Source organism: Argentina silus (assembly GCF_951799395.1).
Source record: "Argentina silus genome assembly, chromosome: 6".
Lineage (NCBI taxonomy): Eukaryota > Metazoa > Chordata > Actinopteri > Argentiniformes > Argentinidae > Argentina > Argentina silus.
In genome coordinates this window covers 20,205,484-20,221,934 of record NC_139660.1, presented here as the reverse complement: position 1 = coordinate 20,221,934, position 16,451 = coordinate 20,205,484, and the positions used below count along the sequence as shown (strand labels likewise).

The following is a 16,451-nucleotide window of genomic DNA, read 5'->3' as shown; positions in this document are numbered from 1 at the left end:
TATCATTCTGGTACTGTAGAAATCAAAACAGAAGAACCTAGTCTAAAACTAAATTAGGTTTTCTGGCTTGTGGATGCTGTGGAAGACACTGATGTCTTCCTTCTTGATGAAAGAGGAATGTTTGTAACATGAGCTTCAGTCAGGAGTTTGTCGGTTCTGGAGACAATTATTTTAAAATCCTGCTCCTCTTCCTGTGGTCTGAACGATTGATTGCCATAGAAATTAAGGTCTGTTTCAGTCGAAATGGATGGCCTAGCTGCTGGTGCCAAATGGACTTTGCATTGTGTGGAAGTGACAATACAGTATTGATTTATACCCTCTCTCTCCCCCTCTCTCCCTCTCTCTCACCATCTCCCCCTCTCTCTCTACATACTGGACTGCAGTTGTTTACAGTGGATGGCACAGAGTTAAAACGTGGACTTTCAACCCTGTATGATTAGTTGTTCTCCATAGTATACACACAAAAAATTACTATGCACACAATTCTGAAAACTTGAAGCTCATGTATCAATAACAAGACCGCAGACTGCTAAACTCTAAGCACAATTCCATTGTTTTCACTCAAATAGAAATTCTAAATCACATTTTTGCAAAACTCTAAGCACAAATCACATCATTTAGCACACTTTGTTCACCTGGAAAACATTGGCCTTCAAAATGCCACACCCTAATTATCATTTGGTCTCACTCTCACTTCTCACCTGTTCCATGCGACTTTGGTTGACCATGTACTCAATCATGGCCTAACAATGACCAAAGCTGGGCAGCGAATTTCCAGCCGAATTTGAGCCGCTTCACGGTAGCCTCAGTTATCCGGGCATTTAGAGATGAGAATAGGTAAGTATCCACTTCAGTAGTCTTCTGTACTCTCTACAGTAATTACAGTCATGGAACCTCATGGATTCTATGGATATCTACAGGGCTTAGAGAAATGTATAGTGGAATATTGTTTTGTCTTACGTTTATGGAGTATGTGTAGCCTATACTGTATATACTTTTCACAGACGTTTTTCCCCCCACTGCTTGGCCATGGAGAACATTGCAGGCAATGTAGATGAGGTCCTCTGGCCTGATCAGGATTGGAGGAGGGATGCGGACTGATTTACATATAGATCTGTTTCACTGCATTTTATATTTTTATTTTTATTTTTTGTGGGCCTACGAAAAACAATTTTCTTTGCAGTCAGTTTTGCCAAAATAGGTGACATTTGTGTATTCTCAGAACTCTAACAATGTTGCAGTATCAACTATAAGTTTACAGTATGACTCTGGGAAGCTGGGTTGTGAGTTTAGTCCAATTGGAGCTCATTGGATAGACAAATGTGCGTTGTATCCTATTCTGATACAATGATTGCAATATCTATAATGCAATATTTATGATATATTCACAGTATTGTATGACAATATGGTAACAGTCTTTATACTGTATGTACCATAAAATTGCAACCCATTTTGGGAAAAAAACAACAACTAAACTTTAAAAAAGGAGAAAAAGGAAACAATTTCTACACAATTTTATACATTTGAATATGTAACATAAAGCCTCATGAAGCTACACTGAACTATTATCTGTATAAACAGTATTTTGATGGTTATGGTTTAAGTTTCACACCAGTGTTTAATTGATACTCTGTAAGAGATATTCATATGATAGCTGTGTGTATCGTTTTGGTGGAAAGAATCAGTTTTGAGAAGAGAGAACAGAGTTTTGACAAAATGGTTAACTCTTTTCAGTTTTGTGTTTAGAGTTTTGAGAAATTGAGCTATAGTTTCAAGAAACGTGTTTGGAAAAACTATAACACTAAAAGAGCTTTTCCAGTCCACCAGTAGTCCAGACAAGATGTGTGTGTGTGTGTGTGTGTGTGTGTGTGTGTGTAGATAGAAGGCAGGGAGTAGAACCACAATTCATCAGGAGATGTTAATGAAGAGGCGGCAGGGTCGCTGTTGTGCGTGTGCCCGGTGGCTCTGGTGTCTAATTGAAATGCCTGCTATGATTAATCTCAGCCCACTCTGTTTACCCTGCCTGGCTGGAGCCACTGCCCTTTTTAGAACATTTTGCTAAATGCTAGGTAACTAGGCCTCACTCCAGGCCTAGGCCTATCTGTGCACCTGATTGGAGAGTAGGGATGTGGACTTGCTAATGGACAGTTTTGACTAAAAGGGGTTCTTCTTGAGCCTGGAAATGTTCCCAACAACTTAATGCCACACCTAGAGGCTGGGTTGGAGTTGACTGGGAGAGTGCCTGGTGTGATCACTGAGGCAGTACTGAGAGGAAAGTTTTTGCTAAAGTTCTTAAAGTAAAGGGGTAGAACTAATGGTTTTCTGGAGTGCTGACATTTCTCCTGAGCTGGCAAGCCACAATGCTATTGCCTCCATTTAAAGTAGAAATGGTTGTAACGTGATCCCAGAATGCACTGTACCCCAGAGGGTAGAGACTTGAGACAACGTATTTCCCACATTTTTAAGTTGAAACTCTGGGTCATTTGCAGCTTCCAGTGCAGCAGAGTGTTAAATGTCAACATTTGTAGAGGAGGTCCAAAGATCCATTAATGTGCATTGCGTCCTACTGGCCCCAGTACAAGTGCTAACAGCTGACCCCTAACTATTGGATTCCTTGATGTTAACCGTCGTTAACTGATCTTTGTTTAAACATATTGATTTGTCCTCCTTTATAAGTTTCTCATTATAGAGGTGTAGTTGATCATAGGGTATCTAGTGCAGAGAATGCAGGTTGTGTAGTACACTTGTATTACTAATTCATCAGCTTTAAATTGTATGTATCACTCTCGATTTATATTATTATTATTATTATTTATTTATTTGGATCACTCTGTGAAATGTAGAGGCAGTGCATTTAATTATGTTGCAGTTGGCAGGGCATCAGACGTCTTCCACTCTGAACATGTCAGGAGAGGCTGGCGGAGGTAGAAATCGGAGGAGAGGCTCATTGTAATGGATGGAATGGAATGAGGAATGGTATCAAACACACGCATTCCATTCCATCCATTACAATGAGCCCCGTCCTTCGATTTCTGCCTCCGCCAGCCTCCCCTGGAACCGGTAGCCTACTTGTTAACACATTCCTACCATGTCCCACAGCTAAGCCAATAAGGCCAATAATCCCTATCATCACACCTAGTCCTTACATAAACCTCATTATACAGTATGATAATTTAAGAGGTGTCACACTATACATCAAGGTTACCTTAATTAGGATTAGGGTCACATTGCATAATTCCTATATGCAGTTGATTAAGTGCTTATTAAGCCTTTATAAAGGCAATGCTAATGTAAAGTCTTACTGCTGTACGCATGTCTGAGTATGCACAGTAGGCTATCACTATGACTGCGTGGATGGACCAGAGGTCACCTCAATCAATAAACACTGGCAGAAGAAAGCCCTAGGGAGTGCGATGACACAAAGTTTGTCCAAATAACGGGGGAGTTCACTGTTTACCTTCCCTGCCTTGTGTGCTTGTTGCGTAATACCTCCAGAGACCCTTGAGGCAGTAGAGCATCCATATGTTTAACACCAACAGAGATTTGTATTTATTATTCATATTGTTTATATTATGTTTCGCTGGTAGGCAAATATGTTTCGCTGGTAGGCACAACTTCATCTTCTCTCCTGACCCCCACCTCCAAGCTGTTTTAGTGGTCCTCTTGTATGGTATGTATGGTGTTCCTTGTGGGGTTAAAGGTCGTGTCCAGTTTAAGCACCACTGCTCTGCTGGTTGATCCAGCTGTTGTATGGGAGTGGTAGTAGTAATACTGTAGGACGAAATATCTAATACGCTATGGAAGTCAGCATGTCAAAAACTCACACATTTTTGGAGACAGACATCACAGTTATGACTGCTAGCAAAAGTAAATCTGAGCGGTTGCTAACTAGCGGTAAATATGTTTTATGTTTGCTTTTGGCCAAGGTTTACTAAGCTTGCAGGTAAGGTACATTTAGTAATTTACTGGAATTTACCGTTATTAGCTACTGCACTGACTATCTTTTGCTAGCAATCGTATTGCAGTTCTGCAGTTTGTTACTTTCGTAGCATATTCAAAAGCTATACAGGCTGTGTTGTTTTTCAAGAGAGACAAACCATGGTCATTCGGGCCTCAGGTAAATTGATCGTTTCTCAGTCTGGGATAGTTAGTGTCAGAGTCTTGCCCGAGGTAGTGCTGAGTCTGCTGACCTCAACAATGGTGAGTAAAACATGTTTTACAGTTTCTGCTGGAAAAGCAGAATGCAGTGAGGTTACTTTCTACAGTATATTCCATGGTCAGAATATAATCATTTAAATAGAGCCATATGGATTCTAGTAGACCACTGTCAGAGAACTATTGGGACACAATGACCTTTGTGAATTGATTGTTAAAGTGGGTTAGGCTACTTTCTAATCCATTTTGTCACCCATTAAGCTAAAGCTTGAAAGACAGAACAGTCGATTCAGCTTTTCCCACGAGCTTTTGGTTCCCCCATCTCTGCATTTCTATAATGTGTAGCCATTGCCTGGAACACTTTACTTGCTATTACACATCATTTAACAAAATCTACTGGAAAAACATGTTGCATTTGACCTTGCTGGCATTCATATCAAGCATGTCAGAGCCCTTAAGCGTAAGATGAATGGCAAAGCAAGCAAGCAGTGGAGAGAAACCCCTCTCAACAATCCCTTTCTTCATTCCAGATGGAAAGATGAGTTTCCTGCTCTCTCCTCCACCACCCCCTGTTCCAAAACAGACCCTTCACATCTTCTCTGTCAGGACCTCAAAGTGTAGAGGATCACTCCCTTGTTATTAAGTGTTGATGTGGTCTGGTTTCAACGTTGCTCCTTGGAGAGTCAGCCCCTACCCACCCCCCACCTCCCCCATCCCAACGGATCAATGGAAAAAATAGGGAGAGAAGGATACAATATCTGTAACGTGACTGGAGTGAAGTGCCTCCAATTAATTTAACACCAACAGCATTCTATTTATTTCATCTCTCAGTGAAGGTGAAACTAGAGACCGTAGTAAAGCTGAACTGCGGAGGTAATTCAGGCTGGTGGTGGTGGCTTTGAGATTGGAATGCTCTACCTCAGAAATTCCTTCTCCTCTAACTGAGTTGAGTAGATTTGTTTACTTTCCCATATTCCCTTCTTTGATGGCAGGATTTAGAGAGGTACCAGATCTGCCTTTTCGAAAGGGGAGCAAAAGAGCATGAGATGATAACAGTATTAGGCTGTTAGAGACGGATGTTCTAGGGTCTTTGCAGCTTAAGCAACCTTGGGAAACCGGAGCACTCGTCCACTCTCTCTCTATGATAGTCTAAAGGTGTCAGCAGGCATGTTTTTACACTCCCGTCCCATAAACATTGAGTCACTAAGGAGGAGTTTCAGAGGTGTGACTTTGTATGGGTGGGCCATGGGAAAGGAGAAAGATGAGCACCAGTGGCTGGTATGCCGTGAGAAAATCCACCACTACAATTTGAAGCTCAAGAGAAATGTTATGCAAGTACGCAAGAATCTCAATAAATGTTCACAGGTGATGGAATATAAGTCAGTCCAGGCCTTATCCATGTGTCTCCTGAAATGTACCCCACGTGTTAATCTGTTTACCCTACAGTAGAGGGTGTTTGCTTAGATGTATGAGAACTACTGGGCTCCTCCTCAGTACCAACTGGGAGGGGACTGGCAACATGATGTCAAAGGGGAACAGATGGTTGGGCAAGAGAGCAGTACAGGGACCTCCACACCAGGGGAGGCTGGTGGAGGGCAGAAATTGGAGGATGGGCTCATTGTAATGCATAAAACAGAATGAGGGAATAGTATCAAACACACATGCTCCGATTTCTACCTCCAACAGCTTCCACTGCTCCACACCCTTGGCCTGTTTGGCCCAATTCCAAAATAGACTCCTAGCCCCTTCTCCTCCTAAGCAGCTCTTGTAGAACTGATTGTTTTTGTTTATGGTAATGAATAACATTGAAACGGAAATTGCCCTCTGATCGGCTCTTGTACTGTTTTCCATAATACTGATCTATTCAAGTCCTTTCAGGACAAAGTGCCAAGGGATAAGTAACCTTGTTCCCAGGCTATTGCGCACAGCGCATTACAAGAGTAAAGTATTTGTTATTATTTTATTTCAGTGAATCACACGGCTACAAGACGTAACTCCGAAACACAACCCTGTGGGGTGTGCAAGCACTGGGGTGGGAGATGATTGATGCGATATCAAGTGGCTACGTGCCATCTGTGTTCGACAGTCTTTCCGTTGGCTTAATGAAGGCTAAGTTTGACGCGTTGGTCCATCAGACCTTTCGCGCATTTGGGTGGGAGTGTCTGGGAATGAGACTAAGGGATAAGTGGCTATGGGTCTATTTGAAATTAGACAAGAGTGCTACTGTTTCACTTGTCAGTCGAGCCTCGCCGGAGGTCTTTGCTGCTTATCCACGATTTTTCACCTCCGTCAGTAGCTCAAGATGCCTGTCACAACCACGTATTCCACCTCTGAAAGCCTGTATTTCTAAACATAGCAGTGTAGACCTTGAAGGAGAGCATCCCCTCCTCCCCTCCTCCCCTCCTTATCAGTGGTTGCTAGCTCTTGGGATGCCACTCTGCAGTCTAATAGGGAGCTGAGTCCATAATTAAAGCTTTGAAACAGGGACAGGGAAATGAGTGAGAGGATAACAGCATCGTTGCCTTTCTCATGGTTCCTTCGGAGCTTGTCCCCGCAGGGAAAGCTGATGCCGTAAATATCCTGAATCGTGTGTGTGTGTGTGTGTGTGTGTGTGTGTGTGTGTGTGTGTGTCAGCTCATTTGAGTTATGTAAGATGTGTGTATACTCCTGCATTTGTGAGAGTGTGTGCTGTTTCCCATTGCTGTTTTGTGAGATGTGACTAGTATTGTGTGTGCGTGTGTGCATTCATTATTATGAGTGGAACTGTTGTCTATGATGGCATCAGAGCTTCTTCCACCCACGGCCTCTTTCCAATAGCGGCAATGTCTGGAGATGCTGCATGCTGGTCCCACCCCTTTCACAGAGTATACTGTATATCGAGCCGGAACAATTGCTAAGGACCGGAGATTGTTGAGGGAGTTCATTGTGGCCTTATTAGGGATGAAGTGGATCATTTGACATGGTTGCCCTTATATGCTGATCCAAGATCAGTTTTGCATTTTGCACCAGGTTAGGATTCAGAGAGGTATATCTGATTTTTAGATCTGTGCCTGAAGGGCAAATTCTCACAGCACAAGATTACGTAGGCCCGAATCATGACGCAAACCTACGGTCATCCATTATAATGCCACGATAATGCCCAGAACAAATCAGTAAGTACAGACAGCCATGAAGTACTGTGTCTAGAAAAAAAAACAAATCTTCCTTTCTTCTAGCGACTGCCAATAGCCTGGTCCGAGCATAGATACATTTTTCTTATGATGACTGATGGATAGGTGATTCACTTACTTAGTCAAATGTATTTGTTGTAAGTCGCTTAGGATGAAGGAGTCTGCTAAATGCCATAAATGTAAAAATGTAATGTCTAGAAGGCCAGTCACAACCGACTTTCCACTGTAGACGGTAGGAGCCTGCTGGGCGTGGAATCGTTTTTCTCTCTCCAGTAGAGCTGACGACGGGTAGGCCGTCTGCTACCCTGCAGAACCAGCAGAACTGCAGCTGTGCAGTGACCTGCTGTGGCTCCCTGTTCCTCCCCTCCTCCCTCGCTCCCCCTCTCATCCCCTCCTCCCTCTCCCTCGCTCTCCCTCTCATCCCCTCTCCATCACTCCCCCCTCTCCCTTGCTTCCCCTCTCCTCCCCTCCTCCCTCTCCTCTCCAGTCCCTCCCTCTCCTCACCTCCTCTCTCTCCGCCTGCTCCCCCTCTGGGTTTGCACGGGGCAGACCACATGTCTAAGTGAGGGAGCGACTCTGGTCAAAGACACAACTTAGAGAAAACCTCCAGACAACCAACCAACCATGTGAGCCGGTGGCAGGAGCAGCAGCAGCAGCAGATTGGTCTGCCAGAGCAGTGTGCTGGAGGCTCTATCTGAGTCGTGTGTTATGTACAGTACAACACGCAGCCCACTGATTGAAGTGGGACTCTGTGAACTGCTGTTCAGGGCCAAATTAGAGAGACAAGGTGGGAAGTCGTGTTTCTGGCTTGGATTTTCTCCCGAGCTGTACAGGAACAAAGACTGAGCATTCTTACAAGCTGGACACAAACACTGTGGAAACGAAAGACTGGGTGGGAGGAATAGAGATATCTCTCCAAGGCTAAATATATCTGAGCTGCTTGTTTTAGATTGGGTCTCTTTTGTTTGAATGTGCCAGTTGAGAGTCGTTTGCCCTTACCGTCCAGGGCGTTACGGTGTGGTGGATGAATTGCCTCCCCTCTGTCTCTCTCTCCCCCTCTCGGCTGCTGTGGCTAGAGTTCATTCACTTGTTCTTGTGTCAACTGACAGCCTTAATTGTGACTGAGGTGGTTTTATGACAACTTTATGATGTAAGGCTGTTTTTCTACACCCATAGCTGTACAGTGGTATTGGCAAGAGATGAATAGACTTGTCAGACGGCTGCTGGAATGTGGTGATTGCTGGGTTTCTCTTCAGTACAGATTCTCTGTGGAGGATTTTGTGTGTGCTTGGTTATGACTGCATAGTGACTAGACCTACATGATCTTTGATGGAGGTATTCCATAGTATTCTTGAACCTTGTCATATGAAATAATGTATACAGCTCAGCTCATTATCACAGTGTTATTTTGTAGTAGAACACTGGACAATTCAAGAAATGGTTGTGTTTTACATTAAGCTGCTTCTACTCCTGTGTTGTAACTGTGTTCTTAGTGTACAGTCTGACTTTGAAACACTCCCCTCAGGCCTTAGATTCAGAGTACAACAGGTCAAGCACAATAGGAGTAAAAACTAATTTCATTCCCTGTGCAATAAAGTTGCTTAATTTGCACATGTAAACTTGACTTGACTTCCATGATTGTTTTGTTCTGTGTAATTGTATATTGTTTTTGTATATTATGTTTTTAATTGTGACTCCTAGCTGCAAGCCAAGTTTCCCATCTGGGACAATAAAGTAAACTGAACTAAGTCTTAGCCCAACATATTTTCACAAATGCCAAGATCTGTACGTCAATTCTACACTATTACAATCAGAGCTAACTGGTTCTGTCTCCTGTGTTCCCCTTCAGGCCCCATGGAGCTGGGGACTCGGCGGGTGCTGCACAACGGGGAACAAAGTCCACGCTCGGCCCCCCAGGGCCAGCCTTGAAGGGAGGGACTCTCCATTACTCCCCCCTTTCCCTTCCCCCTTCCCTCTCTCACTCCCACCCCCTTACTTGCCCTTCCGGTGACCCCTTCCCGTCCTCCCCATTCCTCCCCCGCCGGCCTGTGAGATGATCGGGAAGCTGAAACAGAACCTGCTGGTGGCCTGCCTGGTCATCAGCTCCGTCACGGTCTTCTACCTGGGACGCCACGCCATGGAATGCCACCACCGCATTGAGGAGCGCAGTCAGCCAGGGTTGGCCGGGCCGGGTGGGGTGCTGCTGGGGGGTAGTATGCGCACCACCCTGCGAACGGGCCAGAACCTCAGCAGCCCCTTCATCTACAACAAGGACATGCCGCTCATCTTCATCGGCGGCGTCCCGCGCAGTGGCACCACGCTTATGCGTGCCATGCTGGACGCCCACCCGGAGGTGCGCTGTGGCGAGGAGACGCGTGTCATTCCCCGCATCCTGGCCATGAAGCAAATGTGGAGCCGCTCGGGCCGGGAGAAGATGCGTCTGGACGAGGCCGGCGTGACGGACGAGGTACTGGACGCTGCCATGCAAGCCTTCCTGCTGGAGATCATCGTCAAGCACGGCGAGCCTGCCAACTTCCTTTGCAACAAGGACCCATTCGCGCTAAAGTCGCTCTCCTACCTGGCCAAGATCTTCCCGCATGCCAAGTTCATTCTCATGATCCGCGACGGGCGGGCCTCAGTGCACTCGATGATCTCCAGGAAGGTGACCATTGCGGGCTTCGACCTGGGCAGCTACAGGGATTGCCTGATCAAGTGGAACCGGGCCATAGAGAACATGTATACTCAGTGCCTGGAGGCGTCGGACAAGTGCCTGCCCATGCACTATGAACAGCTAGTCCTACATCCCGAGAAGTGGATGAGGACGCTGCTGAAATTCCTTGAGATTCCCTGGAACGAGGCGGTGCTCCACCACGAGGAGCTCATCGGGAAAGCCGGAGGAGTTTCCCTTTCCAAGTAAGTGATGTCATAGAATATGCTGCTTGCCTCCCCAGTTCTGAATTCCGTTACAGAATTCCTCTCTGCACATTTTTTTTTTTTTTGCGAGTGTCAGAAGTGACAGAAGTGAACTTCTGAACTGGTGTCAGAACTATACCTATATATCAGGGGTCAATGGCCTCTTGTGCCTGAAGTCTGAAACAAGCTTTTGTGCTGTTCAATTACAAAACCAGGACAGGGGAGCAAATTAGGTTGCAGGGACTCAATGTTGCACTGAGCTATCTGGGCCACGCTGGCTTGTTCTTATGCTCATTTCTTTGAAGGTCACCCACTATTTTGGTTCTGGTGCCCTTAAGAACGCAGGCCTATCTTGGTTTGGGGTCTGGAAGAGCTCTACTACCATAGTGATAATGAACAGAGCCATACAGAGCCAAATATATGCTACAGAGTTTGGCCAATACTGTTTGTCTTCTAGAATGTTCATGGGCCCCATATTGGCACCAAAGGTTCTAATCAGAATGCATTATTAGATTGTTATTATTATGCAATGATTGGTGCCAAGATGGTGGACAGTTTCCCAAAGTCTGCATCTGTATGTACACTCACTAAGGACTTTATTAGGAACACCTGTACACCTTCTCATGGTGGAGGTGGTATAATGGTGTGGGGAATGTTTTCTTGGCACACTTTGGGCCCTTTAATTTCAATCAATCATCGCTTGAATACCACAGCCTATTTGAGTATTGTTGCTGACCATGTGCATCCCTTCATGGCCACAATTTACCCATCTTCTAATGGCTACTTCCAGCATGATAACACACCCTGTTACAAAGCAAAAGTCGTCTCAAACTGGTTTCATGAACATGACAATGAGTTCAGTGTTCTTCAGTGGCCTTCCCAGTCACCAGATCTGAATCCAATAGAACACCTTTGGGATGTGGTAGAACGGGAGATTCACAGCTTGAAAGTGCACCGGAAAAATCTGCAGGAATTGCGTGATGCAATCATGTCATCATGGACCAAAATCTCAAAGGAATGTTTCCAACATCTTGTGGAATCAATGCCATGAAGAATTGAGGCTGTTTTGAGAGCAAAGGGAGGCCCTGCCCAGTATTAGTATAGTGTTCCTAACAAAGTGTGAGTATACTGTGATGCGTTCCACTTGGCCCTGATAAGGAGCTGTAGATCCACAAGGTTTCCTGTTTACGAGACTCCTGCTCCTCCAACTGAGTTGTTTATTTGTTACATTTCTCAAAGCTGAGGTGATGGCGCAGCACAACTCAGGCAGGGTGTTGGTAAAGCCCTCACCATTTCAATCATACTAGGCTACAAGGTATGCATGGTAGTTGGGTTAGACTGCTCTAGTGCATTTTGGTAGCAATAAAACAAGTTTGGACTGGTCTATGTCTCTGGCTTGTTTCTAGTGGGGAGAAAGAGAGCTATTGGCACAGAACAGGTTAGCATACAGTACCAGTCAAAAGTTTGGACACACCTTCTTATTCAATGGCTTTTCTTTATTTTTTATTATTTTCTACATTGAAGATAAATATTGGAGACATCAAAACTATGAAGGAACACATGGAATTAGGTAGTAAACAAAAAAGTGTTAAACAAACCAGAATATGTTTTATATGTTAGATTCCTCAAAGTAGCCACCTTTTGCTTTGATGACAGCTTTGCACACTCTTGGCAAGGTGTGTCCAAACTTTTGACTGGTACTGTATACCAGTGAAGGCTGGTGGAGGTAGTAATCGGAGGACGGGGTCATTGTAATGCATGGAATAGAATGAAGATTTGTTTGATACCATTCCTTATTCCATTCCATGCATTACAATGAACCCGTCCTCTGATTTCTACCTCCACCAGCCTCCCCTGGCATAAACAGTCATTTTTCTCATTCAGCATTGTTGCAGATCAAGAACTTTGAATACATTTCTCACTTCAGGTCAGTTTCTGGAGGCTTGAGTTACAGACAGGCCTCTCGGGGGGGCATTGAAATCTAGGCTTGCCGGATGTTTTCATTCGGCCTCTAAACTTTCATTTATTACCCTTCATTTGGGAATTCAACGTCCTGGCGCAGTGCAAGGTGAGAAACCTGACTCATTAGTCGGTTAAACACATGTGACAGAAATCTCCCCTTCACAAGCCATTGCTCACACAGCTCTGACCACGGTAGGCAACTTTTTCCTAATGGCTCAGAATCGTGTCAGAGTTGTTTTGGTTTTGTAATTTTGGCAGGTTGGCTTCTGGAAGTTGTCGAGGAACCACAGAGGGGTGCGCCCCGCCCCTACATCCCCTGCCACGTAGCACCACTTGAGCCCTTCCATGTCCTCTGCAGAAATTTGGCTCCACTTGTGTTATTGTCTGCAGATAAGAACTCTCCATGTTTTTTAATAAAAAGCTTACGGTCTGAGTCCACTGAGCTCATTTGCCTCTGCCTTTCGTCTTAGAAACCCCCCTCCCCTCATCACCACCCCCACTTCCCTTCCTCTCTTACCCAACTCATCCCCCCTTCTCCTACATCCCATTCAAAATGGAGGAAATCACTTTCATCTTGTTGAATATCATTATTGGTTACATATTTCACGTCTCTCTCCCTCTCTTTTCTTTTTTCCTTCTGTTCTTCTCCTCATTGTCCTTCGGCTCCCCTCGTCAGACTCTTTGTGGACCTAACGTTTGGGACTGCACAGATCTAATTGCTGCAACACAGACAGACAGCGGGGAGAGGAGAGAGGGATGCAGAGAGAGGAATGGAGAGATCACAGAAGATGAGAAAAGGGTGTGATTCTGGACAGAGCTTGAATTCTAATTCTAATGGGGATCATCTACAGCACACTCATATTTGATGGCCAGCAAACAGCAGACGAGACAGCTTAAACAAATGCCTCTCTAAGCCAGACTTTTTCTAATAACTCAATAGCGTAATGCACCATGGGATATGACACCAGATGACACACGTACAACATTGACCTGTGACCTCTTCATAGGGTCCAGCTGTAGTTCAGCAGCCAACCAAATGCCTGGGGATTTTTGTGCGGATGCACAATGTTTTCAGATTAGCGTTGTTATCAACAGAGAGTTGTGAGCTTAATTACGAGGGGGCCTGTTTTCCTGGAAGAGGAGGTAGGGTTTTGCCCAGTGACCTGGAAGCTGTTGCCTGGTCCTGGGCCCTGGGCCGGGCTAACAGTGCAGCCGGGGTCATGGGAATGGCAGAAGACCAGAGAGAGACAGGCCACTAGAGCCAGATAAACCTTCGCCCACCGGGATCGTAAAACCGTGTTAAAGACGTAGAGAAAGCCTGTTAAAAAAGGTGGAGAAATATGTGCCACATATTATATGTGAATCAGTGGGGGTAGAAATCTGAGGACGTGCTCATCGTAATGCATGGAAGAATTGAGGAATGGTATCAAATCCTCCAATTTCTACCTCCACCACCCTCACCTGATGTGAATGTGTTCAGGTTGTCCACCCCATCTTCACCTCCAGTTCCATGTGTCAGATGGACTTTAATGACTTAATTGTCCCGGTAGGGACATTGTCCTTGCAGCATCATGTGACGATTAAAAACGTGTTACAAACAAGACAATAATAGGACAACACCTGTACAATACCTGTACAATACCTGTACAATACCTGTACAAAAGTGTGCATTTGTCTTTAGCTGCAGCATCATCTGTGGTTGAGTAGAATACCTTTTTTTATTTGAATATGTGTGATTGGTTAAGTACTTTGTCAGTTTGTGGTTGAATAAGTAGGACTGGTTAGCGACTTAGTTTGTTAATTCCTGGGTAGTTTTTTTTGGTGAAAACGACCCAGTTTCTACATCTCCTGAGTGCTGAATTCTGCTTTTCACCACTTGCAGTCACGGTCGTAGTCGCATTTCCTGAGGAGTGGGATTGTGGGGGATTTGAGTGAATAATTGTTTGTATTGATTGGCTCATCACACTGATGGTCTAAACAGAGGGCTGTCCATGGAGCATCCTGCCTGCATTCTCCTAGGAGTCCGCCGCAACGGGACACCACCAATGGGGAACTCACTCCGACTCCCTCATTAATTGGCAATGATTTTTTTTTTTACACTCGAGGGAGAGGGAGGGAGAGAGGGAGAGAGAGAGATGCTTTGTGGTTCATTGATTTTTTTTCCCCCTCATCCCATCTTTGGGTTTCATCTCCCATTGTTTATGTAGCTGTCTGTCTGGCTTCCTGGTTGGCTCCATATTGAGCGTCCCTGTCACAGCGCCATAGTGATCACACTAATAAGGCCCCCCAATCACTGTCTGCCCTACTCTGAAAAAGAGACACACTAATCGTAAAAAGTAGAGGGAGTTACTTAAAGGTTGAAGCGCTTTACTGCCCCCTGTGGCCACATTGACCATGTGAAAACGTAGCACACGTATTTATGTTTTCAAAACAGTTGCAAATATTTGCTTGCACATCCTCATAAACAAACACAAATGGTACGTAAAGGCCAGTCCTCAACCTAGACACCAGATTTTAGGGAATTGTTGTTGGACCGAAACAGCAATTTCCATTAAACATTTGTTATCATGCAATCTTATTCCTTGATCGCTAGTGATTTGTCATGGCCATTTATCACTATTATAAAGCTCAAATCTACATACTGGACCTTTTTAAATTGATTAAATGATTACTATTGTTACAATAGCTCACCCCCCATATTTATTCATGTTATTAAAGTGGTGGTTATCTATAAAATCAAAGTTTGCCAGTTTAACCTTTCCTACCCTCAGAAGTGCTCCATCTGTTATTTGGATATCCCATTCATCAATCTAAAAATATCTTTGATTTTGGAATGAATCATCACTTTAAGTCTACAGGGCCCAGTATTTCCAACATGTTTAAGAGCTGGCTGATTTTTCTTATACTACACAAAATCTGCCAGATGGATCTGATCCTGGAAAGCAAAAAATGAATCCGGATCTAGATTAAAAGTCTTGAAATACTGGGCCAAATACCAGGTTGTGTTGATCGTGACAGTAGGTAGAATAGGGTTAATCCTGTAAGAACAACAAGAATTCCAAGCTCAGCTCAAGATGTTGCCAGGTCCTCTTTGAAGCCTCCCCACTATAGAAGCACAGGAGAGCCCTTCAGCTATGGTGTAGGAACACTGAAGGGGGTCTGTGACTTACCTGCAAAGGCTCTTTAGTGTTCAGGAGGGCCAACATGCCTTGCTTTGCCCTCCTCTCCATATCTCCTACACACACACACACACACACACACACACACACACACACACACACACACACACACACCAGAAACAGTAAACCTGGTTGAGAGATAGTGAGTGTTGTGTGTGCCTCTATGCATGACCTCTCCCCTAGTACAACTCAGGAGCTCTAGGCGAGAGAGAGAGAGAGACTTCACCCTCCACCCTCTGTCTCCAGACTCAGGCCTCTGCCACCCACCATACACATCCCACCCCTCAACACATTGATTTGATTCCCATCAAATATTAATAAAATGGGACCTTAGCCAGAGCCCTCCGAGCAGAGCTGAAGACAGGCGCTGGAGACATCCCATGTCCTGCCCATCTGTGTCAGCCAATTTACTGCTGCACAGACACACACACGCGCACACACACACACACACACAAACGCACACACACAAGGTTCCCATAAAGCACTGTTGAAGATAGCGAATAGGGCTCTTAGTAACACTTTCCATTTGTTTTGTCCAATAAACATGCAATAACCCTAGTAACGACATTGTAATTACACAGTGATTAAGTAATTCAATGGTATATGGAATTAAGCAGTTTTGTGTTATTGCATAAATGGATCAGCCACACCATGACAATAACAAAGCAATTACAAATGCGCACAGTGTGTTGAAAAACAACAACAATATTCTTACTGGCATCGAAAAAACACTAAAGCCTCGAACGTCAGTCTGAGCGTTTCTGCTGTTGCTATTTACGCCCGTTGTGAGTTTGATTTACCTTATACTTCACCCCTCTGGTGAACAGGAAATCACATGAGGTGGTAATTAGCCCTCCCCTAGATCAGGGGAGGCAGGCAGAGATGAGCGTACAGAACGTCCTCCTACTTATCAAACCCCGGCCTCCATTCAGCCTTAACGGCCTGAGTCCTTGAGGGGGGAGGTCGGCCATCATACCTCATCTCCAAATGGGCCCTGATATGATTTTAAAAGGGAGGAGGGCAGCTCCTCTGAGCCCTCCAGGCCTGCTTGTCTGCCTCTTACCATCGTAAA

General features: G+C 44.8%; 1 protein-coding gene across 2 annotated transcripts in view; it reads left to right on the top strand.

Annotated features, from left to right (window-relative positions):
- The window catches only part of tpst1 (tyrosylprotein sulfotransferase 1), a 40,388-nt gene that overhangs the window by 2,385 nt on the left and 21,552 nt on the right, over positions 1-16,451 (top strand). For both annotated transcript variants that reach the window (XM_083671395.1, XM_083671394.1), the window contains exon 2: positions 9,175-10,238. In XM_083671395.1, coding sequence (XP_083527521.1) covers positions 9,379-10,238 — 860 coding nt within the window. In that variant the 5' untranslated portion in view covers positions 9,175-9,378. The remainder of the gene's footprint in view (positions 1-9,174; positions 10,239-16,451) is intronic.